Here is a 25,236-nt window from a genome sequence, read left to right as displayed (position 1 = left end):
CCCCAAAGTAAATCCAGTGGGGGGGGGTTATAGATCTGAGCCCGGGCCTGTCTCCCGACACTAAGTAAACTAAAGGGTGGGGACAACCGGTGATTTCATAAGGTGACCCCTGCCTCCTTATGATGTCATTGACTCATCATGCCCCAGTTAATGGCCCAAGGAGCAGGGCCACACTGTGATGCCACCAGATGCCCCCTCCCCTTAGTTTATTTAGCCGCAGAGCTGTCAGATGGTGGTTAGCCAGTGTTGGGTTCAGATCTTTCTCCTCCCCAGTCAGCGGCAGCGTTCATTGTGACTGATGCTGAATTTGCTTTGGGGGAACATTGTTTTTGTTTTTTATTAAAGGGCTTGTCAAAGCCCCCCACCGGCAGATCCCCACAACCATTGGCCCTTAGGGTACCCATCAACATGTGGCCTGGTATGGTTTGAGGTGGTGGGGGTGCTTGCTTGCTCATGCTCGGATAAGGGTCTGGTATGAATTATTTTTTTATTTTTTTTTGGTTTTGGGTTCCTTTTTTATCCATACCAGACCTGAAGGGCCTGATATGGATTGGGAAGGGACTCCCACACCGCTTTATTGCCTGCAATTCTTTTGGAGCCCCGCTAACAGCTGATGCGTCATCGGTTAAGGACACGATGGCCGATGAGATCAAGGCTAGGAAAGTGAGCGACACATTGAAAGGGTGGAGAACGGAAAGAACTTATACTATAAGAACTCGAATAAGGTGCCGACACATATTCCCTTTAGAGGAAATACCTAGAATATATACTACAAGATGGTATTGGATGATGAGAGTAATGTATAACTAAGCCTTCTGTGTTGGTAATTGAAATGTATAACAAAGTCTGTGCCTTAATTGTGAGCTGTAAAGTTTCCATGTATGTTGTGTTTTCTAATAAACATTCTTTGATATAAAAAAAAAAAAAGACGCGGCGGCCAGCTTGGCGGCCCGCTCCTTAAACAGCTATTGTTAAGGACACCGGCAGCTGTTTGCTCATGAAATTCACATCAGAACCATATCTATATGGCAGCTGAACCGCTGAACAGCTACTCCGGAAATTTGCTCAGAAAATCGGACAGCGCATCTGTGAACCTGGTCTAAGACTCATTTTCAGCTTCTCCTATGATATCTCCCCTCTACTGCCCAAATCAACGAGGTGTTGCTTCAAAGGTGGTCCATTAGGGAATGTAACATTTTGTTTTGATTCTTCAACTTGCATGATGTCACCAGCAGCAGGGACACCAGTGTAACATTGCCCTAAGTAGAGATAGCAGAAGCTTCTGTTCGTGGATTGAACCCAGAAGTATGGCTCTGCAAGAACAACGCTGGATTCAGCTAAACTTCCACTATACGTATGTGCGATTTTAGTGTAAATATGTGCAGATGTATTGGTGCTGCAGACTGTGCCCTATGCACATTGTCATCTAGTGGAGTCTAGCACTGTCTACTTTTGTGGACTGCGATACAACTAAGGTAGATTTGATATATTTTTGGATGACTTAGGTCTGCCAGCACCAGCAGATGTACAGAAGAGCGGGGGTAGCCACAAACAAAGCTGATTTATTTTTATTTTTATTTTTTTATCTCTTCTTTGTGTTCATCAAGCGTTTTTACACTGCAGGCCCAAATAAAGAGAAGTTTTGGTTTCCCAAACAAATATTTTATACTCTAGATAGAAGAAGCATTGATACGATGCTTCATCTGTCCCCTACATGCTTTGTAGTAAGAAATTAGCGATCATACACTGATCGCTCAATTCTCTCCTCCGCTCTGAGCAGAAAGCCGTGACTGTCAGTGACTGGCTCTCTGCTCTGTCACTCGAGTGACAGAGCTGGAAGTGGCTGGCTCAGTCTCTCAGTGGCTCACTGAGAGACCGAGTGAGGTGCTAGTCCAGGCTTCTAAGTGGATCCTGAATGTAAAGTCGAGAACGATCCAGCACCTGGATCGACTGAGTGATGTCAGCTGACAGGGATCTTTAGCCTACCGCTTGAAAACGGGTCACAGGAGTGCAGAATGAACTGCACTCCTGTGATCCATAGGAGAAGTAGGGCCAAAAAAGCTTGGGCCCTACTTCTCATTTAATCAAGCTATAATGGTTATTTACCTTCACAATAATAAAAAAATAGGAAAAATAAAAAAAAACATCAGTTGTGTACCAGGCTTAAGAATTCGATTGATGACTACTACTAGCTTTTAGTATAAAGACTACAAAGTCTTCAATTATTAAAATTGTTTTTGTATCGTGTTACTCATTGCTTCTTATCTGCTTGCTAACAGTGGAAATCTGTATGTATTGCAGTCATTAAAAAAATGGATAAAATAAAAAATCTATTTTAATGAGAGTGCACATAGCTTCTAAAGAAGCAGTTGCTAGGCTTTTGCATTGGACATTAAAGAGGAACTAAATTCACTGCTTTCCGAAAGAGTTATATTCAAGGCACGCTGTGAATGACACAGCGGTCACAGATGCTTTTACCCTCAACAGAACTGTCAAGCCGTTAAATGGCTGGTGTCATAAATGTTCACATGTGCAGCACCATGGCAACTGCAGATAAAACGGGCTAAGATGGCAGCTTCTTTGGCTGTAAAGGATAAGAGAGTTTAGTTCCGCTTTACATATCGGAGGATCTTTGATGAAACTAACCTGTACAGCCTGAGTTAGACTGTGTCAGTTTTGCAAAGCTAGCCTTACATTCATAGTATTTTTTCATTGAGCCTGCAGGGCAAAAAAAAACGATTCCTCCATCCACGCTATAGTGTCCATTAAGAAATCTCCCACTGACACTATAGTATTATCACTGTAAAAAAATACCTGATCAGCGGCTGTATCTGATCAGATGCAGGAGCTGTTCAGCCAACAATTTTCCATCAGCATCTCTAATTTTTTTAAGCAAAGAATGCTGGTCGGGTGGCGACCAGTAGGGCTGCCTACTGAGCAAATTTTGGCTGGTTCATCAGTGTAAGACCACAGTGTATTGCCAGCTTTTATAGTGGCTGATGACCAGGAACGGGGCCTTTTCTACAGGTTACAAAGACGCCCAAAGTGACATAATCTATAACTGTAATTAAACCATACAGCCAACAAATACTGACAGAAAAGGAAGTTGCACATATCTAAAGATAAATCTGTCACTGGAGTACTATTCACTGTGCAGCTATTATTATTAATCAGTTTGTGCAGCACTTTATAATATAATGTGTTTGACTGATCAAGAGTGGGTTTTATTTTTGTTTTGTTTTTCCTTTTCAGTCTGTAAATAAATTCTACAAAGTATGTTTATTTTTAATTTAATTAAGTTTAACACTTAAAATATATTTTTTTTCCAGTGGCATTCCTTTTTAACTGGATTGGATTCTTCTTGTCATTCTGCTTGACCACATCAGCTGCTGGCAGATATGGGGCCATTTCTGGATTTGGACTGTCCCTGATAAAGTGGATCTTAATTGTCCGAGTAAGTTTCACTGAAAATACTCTTCCACAGATTGGGGGCTCTTACACACTGACAGGAACTTTCAATGAACTACCACAGAGCTCAACAGCACTATGGTAGGTCACTGAGAACCACAACCCGACAACCTCTAAGGCTGTCGGCAGTTGTAGTTTCCTATTCACAGAACGCTGTGAATGATAGATGCCACTGGGTGGGCCATGACTTTTTTTGAATTTTGGCAGCAGACACCAGGAGAACCCCAGTCTGCTTTCACACCCTGGATCGTTTGGGGGGGGCACCTGCAGCACTAACATGTTACACACATTTAACATGTTAGTAAAACTGAGATCTTTTACCAGGGCTGAAGTTTCTAGTGTACACTGAACTTTAGGAGGTGATGAGCTGTTCAATTTTTAGGCTTCTTCGTAATTACTGACAAAGCTATTCTTTTCTGCATGGCAAATGGATAGCTCCCCTGCTGGACTACAGAACACCTCCCCTTCTCTAAATTTCCATAGAATAAAGGGGGTGTTCTTGTATTCCAGTAGGGGATAATTCAAGTAGGGCCAACACTGTTCAGTGAATCAGAGGCAAGTAATTAGGGGCTCACTGAATTTCTGGCAGGATGAACAGGTATTGTTCTGTATTTGCAGTGTTTTTTACAGAGACAAAATGTACAGCAGATTTTTAATTTTTTTGCTCTAACTTACACTATGAGGTGAGAATAAGGTGAGCTAAGCAACCCCTAATCTCTCTACATATATACATTACAACAAACTAAAGAATCCACATATCTTTAGGCCTGTGTCAATGGGCTTTGGTTTGCTTCAGGAGAGTTTTTGCATTCAAGTCTATGGGAATGCAAATAGCTGTTTACCTTTTCTTACTATTACTCGTAAGATGGAGGAAATCATCAGCAAGATTTAGGCCCCATGGGGCTAAATGAATGGGGTTGTTTGCATTTAGCTGTGGGAGGTCAAGCGAAGGTTCTCTGCAATTGGCTGCAGGTAAGAAGACCCGCTGAAAGTAATGTGTCCAGAGCTGATAATTCACAGGTAATCGCTCCATGAACAATTACATGCGAATAGCAGCGGGAGCTATCTGCCTCCTATTGCTTTCAGTGGGTCTTCCTATCCGCAGCCAATTGCAGGGAACCCTAATAACAAACGACCCCCATTTACTAGTGTAAATTGGGCTTTAGAGAAGGGCTGGGGTTAAGGATGCTTGAAGCCTTAGCAGTAAGATAGGACTGATATGTAGATTTGTTTTGTAAACTTGAGATGGGGTAGAGTTCCTTTTTAAACTGCCAAAGGGTGAGAAGTCAAAAGAAAGGCTTACAATTACTGCTGTCAGAAGGCGGCTCCATAGAGAGAGATTGGATGCAGGATTATAATTTGATATTTGACAGCTCTTTTTTTTTTTTTATGTGGTCTGGTCTGCCCTCTAATGTTAGGAATGCAAATTGCAGGATACCATTTTTATTGTTTTAAAGCTGACCATTTATTGTGGTGCTAAATCATAATGTCTTTTGGAATGCCACAGAATCATTGTGGTAGAAGCTAGAACTTTAATATTCTTCTTTACTGGGTTAGAAAAGTAGGCCCATGTAGACTGAAATGTTGTTTGTTAGCATTACTGCCAATAAATGAGCCACTTTCCTGTTTTATATACAGTTTTCCACTTACTTTCCTGGATATTTCGATGGCCAGTACTGGCTGTGGTGGGTGTTTTTGGTATTGGGTAAGTACAATTTAAATAATTCACTCCACATTTTAGATGTTCATACTTTTACATTTGATTTAAGCAATGGAAGCAGAAAATAAATTATGAATATCTGGACACTGTCAGTCCTAGGCAGCTGTAGTCCTTCCCCAGAGAAATGCAGCACCTAGAGCGTACACATTATATAATTGACTGTGGCACATCAGCGCGATTAGTTGCAGGGAAACTAGAAATCCAAGCAACCTGCAGTCAGGTACGGCTGCTTGGCGTTCTAGATCTACTTTTCTTCAGTTCAGACCCACACCTCTAATGGAAGAGCAAATTTTTGTTCTAAAAATGCTTGTTGTCTAGCTGTTATGCTTATCCACTGTCTTTAATACTTGCGAATTCAGAGACTCGGAACACATGTAAAAAAAACAAAGTCAGAGAAAAGTTAGAAGTCCTTCCTGATTGGAGGCCTCAAAATATTGAAGCCAGCAGGTCAGCATTAAAGTTGATCTATAGGCAAAACATTGTGTTTTCATTTTGAATAGAGCAAGGGAGGGTTAGAACCCCTGTCAGATATTTTCCCCCACCATCTGTGTCCCATTATGGAGATTTTCATTCACTTCCTGTTCCATAGCCAAACCGGAAGTGAGAGGAAACCCCTGCAAATTAAGGGAATTTCTTGGGTACCCACAGGTCACCAGAACTAGTGTCTTGGAAGATTATCCCTCTATTACTATTCTGGGGACAACCTTTCAATGATAATGGTACACAGGACAAATGGAGAGGTTGAATCTCCCTAAAGCAGACACAGACCAAATAAAAACTGACAAGCATTCTAATCCCTTTCCACTCTATCCAAAACAAAAAAAAAAAAAGTTTTGCTTTTAGTTATAGCTTAAAGCAGGGATCTAGCTTTTTTGAAGCTGAGGCAAACAATGGTAGCAATGGTCATATTGCTCCTGTAATGCATTAAAAAAATTAAAAATGTAACCCTGCAAAAAGAAACCAATTATACTTGCCTACGTCACTGCTCTTTTGTGGAATCTTTGCAGTCTTGCACATCAAAACCACCAGCAGAATCTTCACATCCGATACACTTTGTGTTGTGCTGGATGCCTGTGTTCCCTACTGCAACCTGTAGTTTCACCCACCAGCCTGTGTGCAACTGCTATGCACTGTATTGATGTAGCAGCCAGTGGGGGGGAACCACAGTGCGTGTCTGGAGTTCAGGGTGGATAAAAATCAATTATTTTTTAAAAAAACGTTTTTTTTTAACCGCCTCAGCAGCCCCGGAGATTTTACCCCCTTCCTGACCAGAGCACTTTTTGCGATTCAGCACTGCGTCGCTTTAACTGACAATTGCGCGGTCGTGCGACGTGGATCCCAAACAAAATTGGTGTCCTTTTTTTCCCACAAATAGAGCTTTCTTTTTGTGGTATTTGATCACCCCTGTGGTTTTTATTTTTTGCTCTATAAACAGAAAGGAGCGTCAATTTTGAAAAAAACACATTATTTTTTACATTTTGCTATAATAAATATCCCCCAAAAATATATTAAAAAAATCTTTTTTTCATCAGTTTAGGCCGATACGCATTCTTCTACGTATTTTTGGTAAAAAAAAATAAAAATTGCAATAAGCATTTTATTGATTGATTTGCGCAAAAGTTATAGCGTTTACAAAATAGGGGATAGTTTTACAGCACAATCAGGGATTTTTATCGTGACTGCAACATTATGGCGGACACATCAGACATTTTTGACACATTTGTGGGACTATTGTCATTTATACAGCAATCAGTGCTATACAAATGCACTGATTCCTATGTAAATGACACCGGCAGTGAAGGAGTTAACCACTAGGGGGCAGTGTAAGGGTTAAGTATGTCCTGGGGAGTGATTCTAACTGCGGGGGGGGGGGGGGGGGGGGGTGGCTACGTGTGACACGTCACTGATCTCTGCTCCCGATCACAGGGAGCAGAGATCAGTGACACTGTCACTAGGAAGAACAGGGAGATGCTTGTTTAACTTCTGGTTAATGACACCCACAGTGGTTCGCACAAGGCAGTGTGAACTGCCTGCCGGAGAGGAGCGATGTGGGAACCGGTGCTGGAATCGCGCTGTTACCGCATCGCACTAGTGTGAACCCAGGGTAACAACCTAAACTGGAGCTGAAGAGTGCTTTACTGACTTCAGTAAAGTACACAAAGCTTTACAGAAGTAATGAAAGTACTGCAGCTACTTTGTTGGCATAAAAAGCCAAACGGCTAGTATTTTCAGAAACAAAACATTTGACGGCTGACATTACAGTAAAACCTTGGTTTGAGAGTGTTTTGCAAGACAAGCAACATTTTTAAATAAATTTTGACTTGATATACAATTAGCGTCATGTCACAACTGAGTATATAAGAGAAGAGAGGTGTCTCTAAGTGTAGCAATATGGTTCCATTTAATGAAGGTGCAACATTTAGCAACATATTGCTACACTTAGAAGCACCTCTCTCTACTTTTATACTCTGTAGCTCCTGCTGGATTTTGCTTATAATCCCCTTGTGGAGGCTGCCATTTGTGGATGGACATTTTATGGTTACACAACCTATCACATTGCTATAATCTTGTTATATGGACTATAAACTGAAGGACCTATGAATAAATGTTTGTGCAAACGAATCATCTGAGTTTCCATTGTTTCCTATGGGGAAATTTGCTTTAATATACAAGTGCTTTGGATTACAAGCATGTTTCTGGAAAGACTTATGCTTGCAATCCAAGGTTTTACTGTACTCTGAAGACAAGTCTTTTATAAGAGTTCTATTACCCTTACAAGAGCATGTCTGACCTTACTGAAATGCTCTTGGTGTTGGGTCTGTTCCCCTGTATAGGAGATCTGACAGCTGACGGTAGCCATTAGGACAGTTGTGTGTGAGTTCTTATATATTATTTATTTTTCTAGGATTCCTTCTGTTTCTCAGAGGATTCATTAATTACGCAAAGGTTCGAAAGCTGCCAGACAACTTTTCCTCTCTCCCAAGAACCAGGGTTCTTTTTATTTATTAAAGGTAAGATATGGATTTATCATCAAATGTTATACTTGGACTTTTAGTACAGCATCGCTACATGAGTAGTTAGTAGAACTTCTTTATCTGTGAGGAGGACTGTGTACCTTTTACATCTAATTTTCAGTACAGTAAACATAGTTACAATTTATTATATATCTACATTACATAAAAATGAATACAGGTTTCCATAAACGTGAAATAATACCTGAATCGGGCAACAATCTTATGTCTATGGGAAGGCCCATAATGCTAAAAATCGAAAAATGTATAGTCTTGTGAAAACAGTGAACTAGTTTGGGGAATTGTCTAAGACTCCTTTCACACGAGCCGCTCCGGGCGTCCGCTGTAAAGCAGCGCTTTTTTTAGCACCGTTTAACTGTCGTTTTAGCATTGCTATTCGGCTGCTAGTGGGGCAGTTTTAACCCCCTGCTAGCAGCCAAAAAGGGGTTAAATCCGCCCGCAAAACGCAGGCAGTATCGCAGCGCTGGCCCATTGCTTTCAATGGGGAGCAGCGGTGGGGGAGCAGCGAGTTCACCGCTCCAAAGAAACTTCTGGCAGGACTTTTTCTGACAACCTGCCAGCGCACTGCTCCAGTGTAAAAGCCCTCGGGCTTTCACACTGGAGTGCATGGAGCAGCTGTTTTGGGGTGGTTTGCAGGCGATATTTTTAACGCTATAGCGCCTGCAAAATGCTCCAGTGTGAAAGGGGTCTTAGTGGAATGATGGTACTCACAGTGCAATTTGTACTTTGGCTCATTTTCATGGACAGAGATCTACTTACAACACTTAAAGCAGTGAACAGGAAATGGTGCTTTTTACCCTTAACCTCCCTGGCGGTATGATTATGTCGGATTTTAGGCGCTGAAAGCGGTACAATTATTTTGCATGGAAATTTGGCGTTTTTATATTGTAGGCCTGTAATTCTTAGGAATAACTCACTTAAAGCGGGAGTCCGCCGTTTTTTTTTTTTTTTAAAAGCCAGCAGCTACAAATACTGCAGCTGCTGACTTTTAAAATGATGACACTTACCCGCCCAGCGCGCCTGCGATGTCGGCACCCGAAGCCGATCTCTCGATCGTCTCTCAGGTGCTGCCGTCGCCATCTTGGGTATGGGAATCAGGAAGTGGAGCCTTTCGGCTTCATTTCCCGGTTCCCTACTGCGCATGCGCGAGTAGGATGGTCCCCGCTGTCTCTGGGATCCAGGGGTTTCCCAGCAGGCAGAGGGGGACCTTCAGAAAGGGGGGTAGATTCTGCGGAAAGGGGCGTACCTTCTGCAGAATCTACGCCGGGAGTGGGTGCAGATACCTGTACTGTACAGGTACCCGCACCCCCTCCCCCTGAAAGGTGCCAATTGTGGCGCCGGAGGGGGGGAGGGTTCCAATGAGCGGAAGGTCCACTTTAGGGTGGACCTCCGCTTTAAAGTGGTGTTCCACACAAAATAAAAATAAAAATGATTACAATTCCTAAAAAAAACAAACAAAAAAAAAACATTTTGAATTTTTTTTTAACTCTCCTCTAAATGCCTGTTGCTAGGGGGTCCCTCGTAGTCTGCCTGATTCAGTGCCAGGGTTCCTGATGTCACTTCCCTTCGGCGCAGGAAGTGCTCAGCTCTGCCCCCTCCCTCCTGTCAGTCATCTGGGACACATGACAGGTCCCAGATGACTGCGCGGCCAATCATGGCGCGTGGTGCCGCTCGTGCATGCGCAGTGGGTGCCCCGGCTGTGAAGCTACAGCCGGGTGCCCACAGTTGCAATGCCGCCGAGCGGAGGGGGGGGGGGGGGGGGGGGGGGAACGGGGCTTTGTTTCCTCGCATCGCTGGACCCTGGCACATGTTTTATATATATATATATATATATATATATATATATATATATATATATATTTTTTTTTTTTTTAAGGGGAACTCCTCTTTAAATCTGTCCAAACCAGAGTCTAGTAGACATCCCGGGTATGATAAAATTTGAAAAACAAAATCATAAATTTGAAATATAATAAAAAACTATAAATAATTATACCAAATAATAATAATAAAAATGATTCAATAATTTAGTCAAATCAAAAACACTGAAATTTGCTCAGTTGCAGAATTGTCACTGTCATTACTTTTCAGTATTAGATGACGGATCTCCCCACAAATCACTATCGCTTTATTCTGCAAGTGATTCTAATTTATTATCGCTGTTTTCTAGCTGGTCTAAAACCACTTTTAATGTAAAGGGACAGTTTTGGTTGCTATGGACAATCTCCAGTTTCCAGGCAGAAAGATCAGTTTTTATAATATAAAACTGCATGCAGGACACTGGACAGACCTCTAGGGACAAAAGGGAGGTGAAATAATTACATACAGTAATGTTATCTGTAAGATTACATTATACTGTATGTAATGTGTGTGTTTCACTTTTTGAATTTGGCACCGTTCTCCATCCCCGTGCATTGCAGCGCTCGCAGGGAACGTAGCTCGGCTACATGATAGATCGAGCAGAGGATGAGACGCTCGCACTGTGGGGGGACATCGCTGGATCAAGGGGATAAGGTAAGCATACTCTTCCTGGATCCTGCAATGCGATCCTGAGTCTGGCTCAGGGTTACCGCTTTTGGTTCTGAATTTTCACCCCGAGCCACACTCGGGAATACCATTAGGGGGGTTAAATAAAAAAATCTTTGAGAGCTGAAGAAGGATCTTTGCATTGTACTTCAACACAATGTAAAAACCTTTCTAAATTGTCTCATGGAATACAAATAGATTAAATCTAAATATGACTCTATATTCATTTGTATTGGGCAGTAGCAGTCCAGGTTTAGCAATCCAGGCAAATTATTTTGCCAAAAGAGCTATGTAAGCAGGCCGCAGTACCTTTTGATGGGGTGGGACTTTTGGTGGGAAATCAGATACACTGTCAATAACAATGGATTTGACCTTCAAATTATTCCTAACAATTAAAGCCTACACTTAGCCTACCTGCTAAAACCTGGCTTTTTTCTATAAAAATAACAAACATGTTATACTTCCATGCTCTGTGCAGTAGATTTGCACAGGGCAGCCTGGATCCTCCTTTTCGGGTCCCTCTTCACTGCTCCTAGCCCCTCCCTCCTATGAGTGCCCCACAGCAAGCAGCTTGCTATGGGGGCACCCGAGCCGAGGCACATCTCCCTGTGTCCATTCCGACACGGTGCTGCCATTCAACCCATCCCCCTCGCTCTCCTGATTGGCTAGCTGACTTTTATTGACAGCCGCGGGAACCAGTGGCGCTACTGCTGTGTTTCAGTTAATCGGGGGGAGAGTCCTGGATGGCCGAGGGACTGGTAGACATCGCTGGATAGAGATGGGGGCTCGGGTATTAGGGGGTGCTGGAAGGCTGCTGCACACAGATGTTTTTTTTATCTTAAAGCTTAGAATGCAGATAAAAAAAACCTTCTGCCTTTGACAACTCTTTCAGTCTTTAAAAAACAAAGACAATTCCATAGCTCAACTCACCAACCAGTCTGCTGACCAACCAAATTTACCTGTATAACCGTCTGTTAAAAGCAGGGGTTTAGTTAGCACACATTTGCAAATGCATGTGAAAGCTGCAAGGCCTCGTCACGGCACCCTGCGTTGCTTGCAGTCCTAACACTACAAATTTATAAGTGTCTCCACAGTGGAAGCACATGCATGGAATGGATAAATGTGGGACAGGTGAGCCTGGAGACTGCCAAAGCCCCCTTAAAGGAACAGGAGCACACTGGACACCCAGTAAGAGCACAATGGCAGCCAAGGTGCCCAGTGTGTCCCCGGACCATATATACAAACAGTAACAAAAAACTAAATGGGTAGACGGGGGGGGGGGGGGTGAGACAGGTGAGCCTGTAGACTTTTTTTAGGGGGCTTGGGTAGTCTCCAGGCTCACCTGTCCCACATCTATCCATTCCATGCATGTGCTTCCACTGTGGAGACACTTATAAATTTGTAGTGTTAGAACTGCAAGCAACACAGGGTGCCGTGACGAGGCCTTGCAGCTTTCACATGCGTTTGCAAATGTGTGTTAACTAAACCCCTGCATTTAACAGATGGTTATACAGGTAAATTTGGTTGGTCAGCAGACTGGTTGGTGAGTTGAGCTATGGAATTGTCTTTGTTTTTTATGGATATGCCCTCCATGGGCTCCTCACTGTGAAGGCCAGTTATAGGTGTGGGCAGTGGCCAGTTTTTTGTTGCTCCTTTAATCTTTGCATTAACCCTGAATGTTTATATGTTATGATCAACTAAGTATTAACTTTAAAGCGTCAGACAAATTCCCATTGCCTGGCCATATTGCTAATATTGGCTGTAATAGTTGATAACAGGGAACTACTATAAGGTGAAATTACAAAGTCTAAGCCCAATAGGTATATGTGGTGGTGAACTGCCTGTGTTATGCTTATTGGTCAGCATATGTGCTGCAGAGGTCCTGGCTAGGCTTATGAAAGCACCCAAGTATAAGGCCTTATAAGTAATATTATTGGGGCCAGGAGATGGACATTTTGTCATGCATTTGTTAAACCCTGTCAGGTCTCTAAAGAAATTAAAATGCAGCTTTCTGTAAGAAAAGGGATATTACACCTACCTTTCTGTTAGGGCCTACCTCCTCTGTGTTTCAGTGCTGCAGCCTCCATTGGTTTCTTACGCATTCAACACTTCTGGGTGTGTCCCTCACATGTGCTGCGGTTCCTTCTTTTGACCCCTAAGTCAGCGCTGTGTTCTGGAATAAAGTAGGGTTCAGAGAATGGAAGCACCCCAGGGGAAAAGAAGCAACCGACACTAGAAGAAGTGAATGATGAAGACACTGATGGAGGCTGTTGCATTGGAATTGAAGTAAATTAGGAGTAAAAGGCTGCCAGAGGTGTGCGGGAAAATACTTCTTCTCCTTACAGGTATCTGTCATTTTCACTTCTTTAAACTCCTGACAGGGTTTCTTTAAACATTATACACCCAATCTAACATTTATTAACCTAATGCTAACAGATAAACACTATCTTGCCCAATTTAACTTTTGACCTAAACCCAATTAACCCTTGTTCTTTAGCCTAAACATAAATTAGTCCATAACCTACTCCTTAATGCTAAGTTGACATCTAAAAGCTTGCCCTTACCTAATTGGCACAGAAACACAACATTTACACATTTAAATCTACCTACACTAAAAATGAACAAACTTTGGCATGCTTGGTCATGGCTAGACAACTAAGAGAGTTTAGCACAACTGTCAAAGGCTGTTGACTTGCAAATTTGTACTGCTATAAAATGTGACTTTTCTTATGTCCGTGTATATAGGGTATTTAGACATTCAGTATGTTGGCTCTTCAATTGTCTTTTATTATCTGCCTTTTTTTCAGTTGTTTGGTCCCTGCCTTCCTGCCTCTGCAAAACTCCTGAACATATGGACAGACTGCATGGACACCTGCAGGAAGAGACTCAAAATTTCAAACACCGAAGGGAAAATAAAAAATACCTGCTTCATTTAGAAATTAAACAAAAGTCATAAAGAAGCAGACAAAAAAAGAAAAACAAAGTTGAAGAAGAAAATAAGCATTTCTTTGTTTTTAGGTGTAAAATTTAAATAGTACTTGCATAAATATGTTTTATTATTATTCTGGAATCATTAGTGGCTACTGTTTAAATCAAAGCTATCGCAATCAAGTTTGTGAAGTACTAATAAAGCCTTATATATTGTTAGTAAAACAAAACCAAGAACATTGAACTGCACTCTTTATGCCAGAAGAGGGCACTGTCATTTCATTCTGTTATCCCGATCTCTTCATTTGACTGCCGCACAGATGTTTTTGTGTATCGTATTGTGTTCAGCTTTGGGAAAGAGTTTGTCGAAGCTTCATACGTTAATTTTTTTTTTTTTTGCTACTGTTTCTGTTACCCATCTGTAGATTATAAATGGTTGTCTCTCATAAGAGAGATTTGTTTGAAATTTCTGAGTATATGAATTATGACACAGTAAAAGAAATGTAATAAATGCATTTATATTTACTTAGAATAAGGCAGTAACTCGTAAAAGCATATCTATTACCAAAATGTTTTTTTTTGTTTTGTTTTTTTGTTCATTTTGTAATTGCTAAAATCCCTATAATTTGTTTTTGCCATCTGTGTCACATTTGGGAGATTTTACTTCATTTCCTGTGCACACAATGGGAAGTGACAAAAAAAATCTATCCAACATCAAGGGGAAACGCCCACTTAATTGTCATGGGAACAATTTTCGTTTAGAAGATTTCTCTTCTATTGATGTTCTGGTGACAGCTTAAAACTTTGGATTTTTCCTTACTTTCACTCCTTATGACAATGATCTCCAAGACAATTGGAGAGGGTAGATCACCTTAATGGGGACATAAACAGCAACAAAAACCTGACGGGATTCTAACCTCTTATCATTAAATCCAAAACTAAAAAAATTGTGTTCTAGGATTTCACTGTTGAAAAATAACCAGTGTATGTTATTTGTATCTGACTGCACCCATGCGTACATTCACTAAATGCTGCAATTACGGGACAAGATAAATATTCCTGTCCAATTAACTGGAAGATAACATTGGTGATTGTAATGTGACACTGGATCTGCTATATAGAATTATTAGGGGAGACTACTCTAGTGCAGGGGTCTCTAAACTTTCTAAACAAAGGGCCAGTTTAGTATTCTTAAAATTTTAGGGGGGCCAGTGGGAGTACAAAATGTTCTGGTGTCGGTGGGAGTAAACAATGTCTCCTCTTTGTGATCAGGGGGAGGAATAGTGTCCCACCATTGGTGTCAGTGGAAGGAATAGTGTCCCATCACTGATGTCAGTGCAAGGAATAGTGCTTATATCATTTGTGTCAGTGGGAGGAATCATGTCCTATCACTTGTGTTAGTGGGAGGAATAGTGCCCCATCATTCGTACCAGTGGGATGAATAGTGTCCCATCACTGGTGCCAGTGGGAGGAATATTGTGCCCCATCATTCGTATCAGTGGGATGAATAGTGTCCCATCACTGGTGCCAGTGGGAGGAATATTGTGCCCCATCATTGGTGTCAGTGAGAAAAATAGTGTCTCATTGTTGGTTTCAGTGGCACGAACTATGTCGCACTGTTAGAAGGAAAAACAATGTCTAAAGGGCCGCAGTTTGGAGACCACTGCTCTAGTGTAACAAACCCCATGCATTGCTCCTTGCACCACATCATTAAACCTTTTCCTGTGGATAATTGATGTTTTTTTTTTTGTAAACGCGCTACATCAGTTACATAGGAAAAAAGAATGGCAGTTATACATAGCATGATATCATTTTTTTCCCTTGATATGAAGAGACGCCAGCTGGGAAACGATTTGCTTGTTTGTGATACACCTCCACTTATTTTCACGCAGTTTTTTTTGATGGAGTCCATCTTCAGCTTTTAGGATTGGGAAATCAGTAGATTCCCCCTGAAGTGGCCAAATGAAGGTTTTATTAGTGTCCTGTTTTCCATAGGACTTGCTAAGAAGTATTTCCGTTTATAGACTGATGTTGCACCTCTAATCTCAGCTAGATGCAAATTGTGTGCACCATGATTGTATACACAACGGTGTTTCTCAACTCCAATCCTCGAGGCGCCTCAACAGGTCATATTTTCAGGATTTCCCTCAGATGAAATGGCTGTGGTAATTACCAAGACAGTGAAACTGATCAAATCACCTGTGCAAAATAATGGAAAGCCTGAAAACATGATCTGCTGTGGGGTGCCTTGAGTACTGGAGTTGATAAACACAGGTATAGACAGACATAGTGTATTATTATGACAGTAGAGGGTTGTTATTGCTGTAAAATATTTAAGGATCTACTCAACAGAAATTTGACAATTTTGACTAAAAGGCCAAGTTCACGGAATCAAAGCTGCAGTAGACGTGTGCATGGCACAATCTCCCAGCAGGGGTCCTAGACCACAATTAAGTCCTGATTTGGGTAGAGTCACTCTATAGTTTAATGGACAGCAGTAATATTATTATTACCTTGATTAATATTTAAGCATGCATTAAAATTATTCCTTTCCATGCGGGGTAGGTATTTAGTAATCAATGTATTTCCTTTCTCAGCTGCAGAGTAGTAAAAAAAAAAAAAAAAAAACGAATCCTGAAGTGCCAGTCAAATTGGCTTCTGTGATATTTCACTTTCAGTGCTAGTTCACACCAGATGCAGTTCCGTGCCCTTTTTTCTGCACTAAACATGCATGCACAGTGTGTTCCGTGTATTCCAATGTCTCTAGTTCACACCATGCAGTTTCTGGTTAGTTTCTGCACCAAACACTGACCGTAAACTGACTGCATGGTGTGAACTAAAGCCATTGGAATACATGGAAAACACTGCATGCATTTTTAGTGCAGAAAAAAAGCGTACGGAACTGAAAGGAACTACGTCTGATGTGAACTGGCCCTTAATCTTTTTGCGGTATAATCATTGGAAATGATTCCAGGGCATGGTCTTCATAAACTGATGCTTGGTAAACTTTAGTTAGCATGCTGCCGGATTATGGCTTGGGTGTATTCTGTTCTGTGGATGTATAGACCTAAAAGAGATATATTCAGTTTAAAAAACTGAGATTTACACCTCACCCCTCTGTGTAACAACCCAGAAGGGTCCCTGCACGCAACATACATCAGGAGTCTTACTCTAAGTAGAGTCTGTCACTATTAAGTCGAGTCTGAATATTCAAAAGCATATCCAAACGGTCACATCAAAATATTGGATTTCACTATGGCAGGTGACAGTGGAGTAAAGCTAAAATATGGGCCTACTGTTGTGAGAATCAATAGTAGGGAACAATACAACTGTAAACAGGAACTCCCTCTTTAGGGAGGTTTTTATTTATTTATATGTTGTTTAGCAGAGGTTCCTTTACCTTCATATATCAACTTTGTAGCCTTTTCCACCATCCAAAAGATGAGAATTAGTGACATTTTGTGTATGTCTCCTCTGATCAATACAGGTGGCTATCCAGGGTGCACAGCATTGCACAGAAATGATTGTCAGGTACTGTGTAACACCCTTTTCACTGCACATTCTGCTGTCCCTGGGCTTAACTACTTCAACCTGCACATTGGAACTCTATCTGGTCTGTTAACCTGGAAAAAATGAAATTGTATTTTTTTTTCTCTTTTTATTTACTGTAAACATGGGGTGGGTTGTCTGCTGTGGTTTGGGTGGGTCCATAAAATGTGTACTTTCTTGTGCTTTTCAACTGTGTAAGCAGAATCTTTGCATTTTGTGTAGACTGATATGCACCTTTACTTGCCGACTGGCAGTTCACTTTACAGTTTTACTATGTTAAAAATGTAAATATAGCCGAACATTAATAAATGTCACTTATGTAGCAATCCAGAGAGTACACTTTTTACTGCATGTTTAGTATGTATGACCATGGAGATATTCTGCCACCTAGTGATTGTTTTGTGAAATACAATCATAGGTACCTCTTTTATTATTATTATTCTACAGGATTTATATAGCGCTAAAAGTTTGCGCGGCGCTTTACAAAATGAAGGCAGACAATACAGTTACAATAAAATTTGGTACAAGAAAAATTATTTCATTGGAGCTTACAATCTAAGAGATTAGCCTTTAATATGGATGATTGTAAATTGTTGAAAAAGTTAGTACCTTGAAAGAGTGTTCATACCCCTTGAAATTTTTCACATTTTGTCATGTTACAACCAAAAACGTAAATGTATTTTATTGGGATTTTATGTGATAGACCAAAACAAAGTGGCACATTGTGAAATGAAGGGAAAATGATAAATGGTTTTAAATTTTTATTTTTTTTTACAAATAAATATTTGAAAAGTGTGACGTTCGTTTGTGTTCAGCCCCCACCCCCGTGTCAGTACTTTGTAGAACCACCTTTCACTGCAATTACAACTGCAAGCCTTTTTGGTCTCTACCAGCTTTGCATCTCTAGGGAGTGACAATTTTGCCCATTCTTTGAAAAATAGCTAAAGCTCTGTCAGACTGGATGGAAAGCGTCTGTGAACAGCAATTTTCAAGTCTTGCCACACATTCTCAATTGGATTTAGGTCTGGCCTTTGACTGGGCCATTCTAACATATGAATATGCTTTGATCCAAACCATTCCATTGTAGCACTGGCTGTATGTTTACTGTCATTATCCTCCTGGAAGGTGAATCTCTGCCCCAGTCTCAAGTCTTTTGCAACAGGTTTTCTTCTAAGATTACCCTGTATTTGGCTCCATCCATCCATCCAACTCTGACCAGCTTTCCTGTCCCTGCTGAAGAAAACCATCCCCACAATATGATGCTGCCACCACCATGTTTCACGGTGGGGAGGGTGTGTTCAGGGTGATGTACAGTGTTAGTTTTCCTCCACATAGCGTTTTTGCTTTTAGGTAAAAAGTTAAATTTTGGTCTCATCTGACCGGCGCACCTCCTTCCACATGTTTGTGTCCCCCCAACATGGCTTCTCGCAAACTGCAAATGGGACTTATGGCTTTCTTTCAACAATGGCTTTCTTCTTGCCATTCTTTCATAAAGACCAGATTTGTGGAGTGCACGACTAATAGTTATCCTATAGACAGATTCTCCCACCTGTGCTTTGGATCTCTACAGCTGTTCCAAAGTTACCATGGGCCTTTTGGCTGCTTCTCTGATTAATGCTCTCTATGCCTAGCCTGTCAGTTTAGGTGGACGGCCGTGTCTTGGTAGGTTTGCAGTTGTGCCATACTCTTTCCATTTTCGGATGACGGATTAAACAGTGCTCCATGAAATGTTCAAAGCTTGGAATATTTTTTTTATAACCTGACCCTGCGTTAAATGTCTCCACAACTTTATCCCTGACCTGTCTGGTGTGTTCATTGGCCTTCATGATGCTATTTGTTCACTAAAGTTCTCTAACAAACCTCTAAGGGCTCCACAGAACAGCCATATTTATACCGAGATTAAATTACACACAGGCAGACTCTATTCACGAGTTAGGTGACTTCTGAACTTAATTGGTTCCACTAGAATTGAGTTAGGGGTATCAGAGTAAAGGGGGCTGAATACAAATGCACACCACACTTTTCAGTTATTTATTTGTAAAAAATATTGAAAACCATTGATCATTTTATTTCCACTTTTTTGTTGGTCTATCACGTACAATCCGAATAAAATACATTTACGTTTTTGGTTGTAACATGACAAAATGTGGAAAATTTCAAGGGGTATGAATACAGTACTTTTTCAAGGGACTGTACATCTTGTATTCAAAAGGAAAAACTCTTTTTTTCAGGAAAAGAGGGCAGGGTGCCTCGTAAATGATTCCATGTGAACCCAGATTCCTGATTCAAAATTTCAGACTGGTTGTCATTGAAGGTGCTGTCATAGCTCGTACTTTAGTTGCAAACTATTTAGTTTTGCAAAGATATACAGCAGCACCTTCCCTAACAAGTGGCCTTTCTCAGCACACTAATTTCCTATGATGGCTAAGGCTTTAGCTACAAATCTGTTTTATTACAGAAATTAAATTGGAGTTCCTGCCTAACGCTATGTTTAAAAATATCTCCTACCCCCCCAACTACCTATGTTGACTAACCTGTGTAACAAAAAAACAAACAAAAACTAGTTAGAGTTAGGCATGACATTTACTTTAACCACTTCCCACCCGGCCAATGCACATATACGACTGGGTGGGAGCCATCTACTTCTGATAGGCCGTTCAGGAACGTCCTTCAGAAGGAGCGGGATCGCGCGTGTCCGCGCAGCGGCGCGATCCCGATGTGCTCATGTCACCCGGACACGGCACATCTCAGATCGGCAGGAGGGCTCTGTGATTGGCCCTCCTGATCACATGACGGCCGTGTCCAATCACGGCCGTCATGTGATGTAAACAAACAGCCGGTTGCTAGGCAATCGGCTCCTCCTCTCCTCACACAGAAGTCATCGCTGAGGAGAGGAGAGCAGATCGCTGCAGCCGGCTGATGATCAGTGAGTATGAGCTGTTTTTTACAGCTTTTTACTCACTGATCACCAGCATAGTGTAAACACACAACACACCACACAGTATAAACACAATGTCCCCACATATGTCCCCAAAACATACATGTCCCCAAATAATAAAAACACATGTCCCTAATAATAAAAACATGTCCCCCACATATCTCCCACTAAAATCACATGTCCCAATGATTATCTGCACACATATGTACGTGATCACCTGCACACATATGTACATGATCATTTGCATACATATGTCCGTGATCACACAAACCAATTATTATACACTTAACAGAGTTTTTTTTACCAAAAACATGTAGCAGAATACATTTTGGCTTAAATTTATGACAAAATTCGATTTTATTGGACTTCTTTTAAAATAGAAAAAAGAAAATATTGTTTTTTTTTTTCCAAATTTCCGCTTTTTTTGCGCTTAGATCGCAAAAAATAAAAAACGGAGTCGTGAATAAATACCACCAAAATAAAGCTCTATTTATGCGAACAAAATGATAAAAATTTCATTTTGGTACAGTGTAGCATGACCGCGCAATTGTCACTGAAAGCGCTAGAGCGATGAAAGCTGAAAATTGGGCTGGGAAGGAAGGGGGCGAAAGTGCCCTGTATTGAAGTGGTTAACAAGCTGAGGACTCAAAATCATTAAATATCATCTCCTCATTTTAAATAGTTTAACGTTTAACTGTACTGTTTCTGGTACTTACTTTCCCTGCGCATCCTGGCCACCTGGTTTGTCCAAGTAACAATAGATCAAAAAGAAAAATAAATACCGTGCTAAAGCTAAATCTACACTAGTACAACTAAAAAAATGCTGTAGCTCAGTTTTACAAGATACACGTAAACACAATAAGATAACAAAAGGAAAGTACTTGGCACTTTCGTTTTGTCACCTGGTTTGTCCCCTGGTACTTCCAGATATAGGGGAACCTGTGACTTTTAAGTGATGCAGTGCTGGGTACTTGAGTGTTCGGTTGCCTAATATGCACACTGTCAGTTTGGATCAGGTCCTAGGTAAGATCCTTTTTTTTTTATTTTTTAACAGATACGTTTTTATTGTATTGACAAACTAGACCGTACAAACACAACACGTATCATACAGAGGCTCTGACAATAGATACTCAAATACATGACATCAATATTGCATGTGTAAAGGGTTTTCCATGCTATCAAGATATTTTTCAGGATACAGCAGTTTCATAACGCAGGATTCTATTATAATAACCTAAGTGCGACATTTAGGAGTGATCATAATGAGACTATAGGTAGGTGGGAGCAGGTGGGCCAACCGGCCCAGTGGGTGGCGGGGGGGGGGGGGGGGGTTGGGGGCAGGGGAAGGAACGTTCCACCCCCTGGTCACAATTGAACAGGACATGACCCTGAGAACTAGAGGAGGGAACAGCCTCTGGCTTTTTTGCAGATAGGAGTGGTTCTGCTATGCTGACTTTCACCTGAGAAAGCGGGGGGGGGAGGGGGAGTCAGCCATATGCGTCTACCCAGTTTGACCATACTTGATCATATTTCTGTGGACAATTTCTACAATTTCCTCTCGTAAGTGAGGTGATAAAGTGGTAACACAATATTTATTGCTTTTTACCGTGTTTCCTTGGATGGGGCCTCTTTTTGCTTCCACTTAAAGAGGGATTCCGCCCAAAAACAAAATATTAAAAGCCAGCAGCTATAAATACTACAGCTGCTGACTTTTAATAAATGGACACTCACCTGTCCCTGGTTCCAGCGATGCCGAGGCCGATCGACCGCTCGGGCCTCGGCTGCTGTCGCCGCCATTCGAGGTGAGGGAATCAGGAAGTAAAGCGAATCGGCTTCACTTCCCGGTTCTCTACTGCGCATGCGCGAGCCGCGCAATAGGAGATCTCCGCGCTGTCACTGGGACCCGTGTGTGTCCCAGCAGACAGCGCGGCAGGGCAGGAAATGGCGTAGACTCCCGTGGGAGTCTATGCCCGGAAGTGGGTGAAAATACCTGTCTTTGACAGGTATCTCCACCCCCCTCCCCCCTGAAAGGTGTCAATTGTGACACCGGAGGGGGTTCCGATCAGCGGAGGTTCCACTTTAGGGTGGAATCCCGCTTTAAGGAGTATTTCTCTTCGAGCACAGAATAATGAATAGATTAGACACAACTTAACATATTGATCCCCTTTTATATCTTCCAGATGACTCAGGAGCAGGGTTAGGGGTTCCAATGGTATTGTAACTCCACAAACCGTCCCCAAAGTATCTGCCACCGCTCTCCAGAACGGGCGTAGTTTGGGACCGGACCAAACCGTATGAAAAAAGTTCCCGTTTCAAGTTCACATCTAGTGCAATTGGGGCTAATTCCAGGGTATATACTCGCTACCCTTTGAGGCGTGTAGTAGGCTCTACGTAAAAAAATTTAATTGTATTAATCTGTCTTTAGCTGTGATCATGGACGGAATAAATGTAGTTAGACACTCCTCCCAGAGAAGGGATATCAACCTTCCATTTGGCCATGGATCTGTCACTTTTAACTTCATAGAGATATAAGGAGGATGGGTTTTTCCAGCACCCCCGAGATCAGGAGGTGCTCGATTGAGTCAGGCTTGAGTTGAGCCCTAAGGGTATGCTGAAGCTGCCAGTACCTGAAGAGAAAGGCCCTTGGCAGGTTGTGGGTTAGTTGCAGCTCTTGGAACAAGAGTACGACATCCCATGGCATCACATGTTTTTGTGTGGTGATTCGCTTCTTGGCCCAACTTGCCGGTTCTGGGACTGCAGAGAGGTGAGGGAGCCTGAGATTACCCCAAAGTGGGGTGTGTGGGGAAACGCTTGATTGCTTTAGGAGGGCTGCCCTAGAGGATCGCCATACCTGAATTGTAGCCTTCATAGGACCTGTCACTGCAGGGCTAGCCCTCGACCCTTTGTATGGTAGGTTGGACAATGCTGCATATGATCCCAGGAGGGCTGCCTCCAGGGTGATAGCTGTATTCTGCCGGGGTTGCGAAAACCACCACCTTACCCATCACCAGGACAGCTGTCCAATAATGTACTAGGAAGTTAGGCATTGCCAACCCACCCCCAGACAGCGGAAGGTATTGTATGTTTAGTGCTACTCTTAGGGGTTTTCCTGCTGTCCTGCCCATATGAAGGAGATCACTATACTGTGTAGTCGGCGAAAAAAGGATCTGGGAATCAGAGTCTGGGTTTGCCTAAAGAAATACAGGAGTTTGGAAAAATAAATCATTTTTAATAGACTGCCCCTTCCTAGCGGGGTCAAGGGGAGAGAATTCCAGGTGCAGCATTTCTTTTGAAGTTGGGACAGCAATGGGTATACATTTTTATCGAGGTAGCCTGTCATTTGGTGTCTTATTCTTAGATCCATCCTTTACTGTCCTGAAGCATACACATCTTCTCTTGTTGAGGGTTTATCAGACAAATGAGACCCCAGGAGTACAGTGGGAGGTAGTGGAGGCAACATGGCACAAATGCAAAATTTAGATTGTTGAAAGACTATACGATTTACCCAGGTTCCATATACAAACTTGAATATTTAAGGTAGTATAAAGCCTAACTGCTTGAATTTGTTATTCTAAATCGTATATTACAGGACACAAGATCTTAGTCTTACACCATGCAGCTGTCTTTAAGAGGATGAACACTGGCAAACAGCCTGTATAGCCCCAGCCACTCCCCAGCAAGTCTCGGTGTTTTGCGAATATCCTTAGGAGAATGTACAACCTCTCTGTGCTCTTAGAGAAGCAAATCACTTACCTTTCTTTTTTCCTCAACTGCTTTCAAAATTCTTCAAGCGCGTTTTCCCAGCTGCGACGTGCAGCCACCTCAGCGCTTCTTTTATTTATTTTTTACGCTTTTTAGGTCAGTTGCCTCCTTACCTTAGCCTCATGGGGGACTGTATCCAGATCCAAGAAGATGATGGGGGGCCTTCCTGTAATGCTGCTTCTGGATTCTGCATGAAATACTCACCTTGTCACATGCTGCAATGCTTTGAGGTAGCAGCAGGGTGCTATACACATGGCCATGGTCCATTTGCTGATGGAACCCTGTTCCTGAAATGATAATAAAACGAATGTGATAATAAATTATTACATAAGCCTGAAGTGGCTATTTTCAGGTGAAACCTAGCCGTGAAGCAAATGCTGAACATAAGCTGTAACAGATTATCTGCAGCCTTCTCTCCTTATGCCGACCATACACTGTACGAAAAATTGGCCGAGCCGATTTTTGAAAAACAAACATTTGGCTGTGAGCGCAAACATTAGTGCCATCATGTAATGACCGATAAATCGTTCGGTGGACATAAATTAATGCATTTCTCTTATATTCACCAGCTGACACAGCTCCTCTCTTAGCCATTGGGTTGTTATGCCATCTCTAAGAGAAGACTAGGCATAACATGTTATGAGAAACGCAGAACTTTTAGTTCCACCCAAGGGGCGGTCCCTTACATAACAACTCCCCAGCCTGCCATGCAGCCTCAGTACGTCAACAAGCAGTATAACGGAAAGAAAAATAGGAGAGGCGGGTGCTGTGTCAGGTGGTGAATTACAGAGAAAAGGATTTTACGGTGAGTACAAAAAATCCTATTTTCTCTTATATTCACCGACGGACACAACTCCTCTCTTGGGGACGTCCCTTAGGTAACAACCCCCCAGCCTGCCATGCAGCCTCAGTTTTATTTTGCCTAGTGAAGGAGAAGGATCTAGGAACCCTGCGGGCCCATCGGTCCGGGTTTTTTTTTCGCAAGATTTTAGATCCTGTGATCTGCTATCAACAGCCGGCTGGGTGACAGAATCAGGGTGGTGAGTCCTGCGGGAAACCAGCAGCAGTTGGGAGGGTGGGACCATCACTGTCCTAAGTCCCCATCATGTGGCAAACAGGGTAGGATCAGCATGGCTTCAGAAACTGGTGTTTCTTCAGCCAAAATCCAGGCAATTGCAACCAGTTCGCCTGCAGAATGTGCAGTCCCCCTGGACACTTTGTCGGCGGTCCTTAATTAGTTTGTTGCCAACATGCGGTGCGTGGGCGCAAAGGTGCTAGAAAGCAGTCCCTGCCCCCCGTCCTCTGGGGAGAGCTCT

General features: G+C 42.1%; 1 protein-coding gene across 1 annotated transcript in view; it reads left to right on the top strand.

Moving 5' to 3' along the window:
* NDFIP1 (Nedd4 family interacting protein 1) overlaps nucleotides 1-17,546 on the top strand; it is a 71,660-nt gene extending 54,114 nt beyond the window's left edge. Inside the window, exons 5-8 of the mRNA XM_077473132.1 lie at nucleotides 3,330-3,454; nucleotides 5,107-5,173; nucleotides 8,094-8,199; nucleotides 13,551-17,546. Of these exons, the coding sequence (XP_077329258.1) occupies nucleotides 3,330-3,454; nucleotides 5,107-5,173; nucleotides 8,094-8,197 (296 nt within the window). The 3' untranslated portion in view covers nucleotides 8,198-8,199; nucleotides 13,551-17,546. The remainder of the gene's footprint in view (nucleotides 1-3,329; nucleotides 3,455-5,106; nucleotides 5,174-8,093; nucleotides 8,200-13,550) is intronic.
* Nucleotides 17,547-25,236: the final 7,690 nt, after the last annotated feature.

This window comes from Lithobates pipiens, unplaced genomic scaffold (assembly GCF_037356315.1).
Source record: "Lithobates pipiens isolate NorthernLeopardFrog02 unplaced genomic scaffold, aLitPip1_a1.2 Scaffold_8, whole genome shotgun sequence".
NCBI classification, from domain to species: Eukaryota; Metazoa; Chordata; class Amphibia; order Anura; family Ranidae; genus Lithobates; species Lithobates pipiens.
This window is presented reverse-complemented; position numbering and strand designations above follow the sequence as displayed.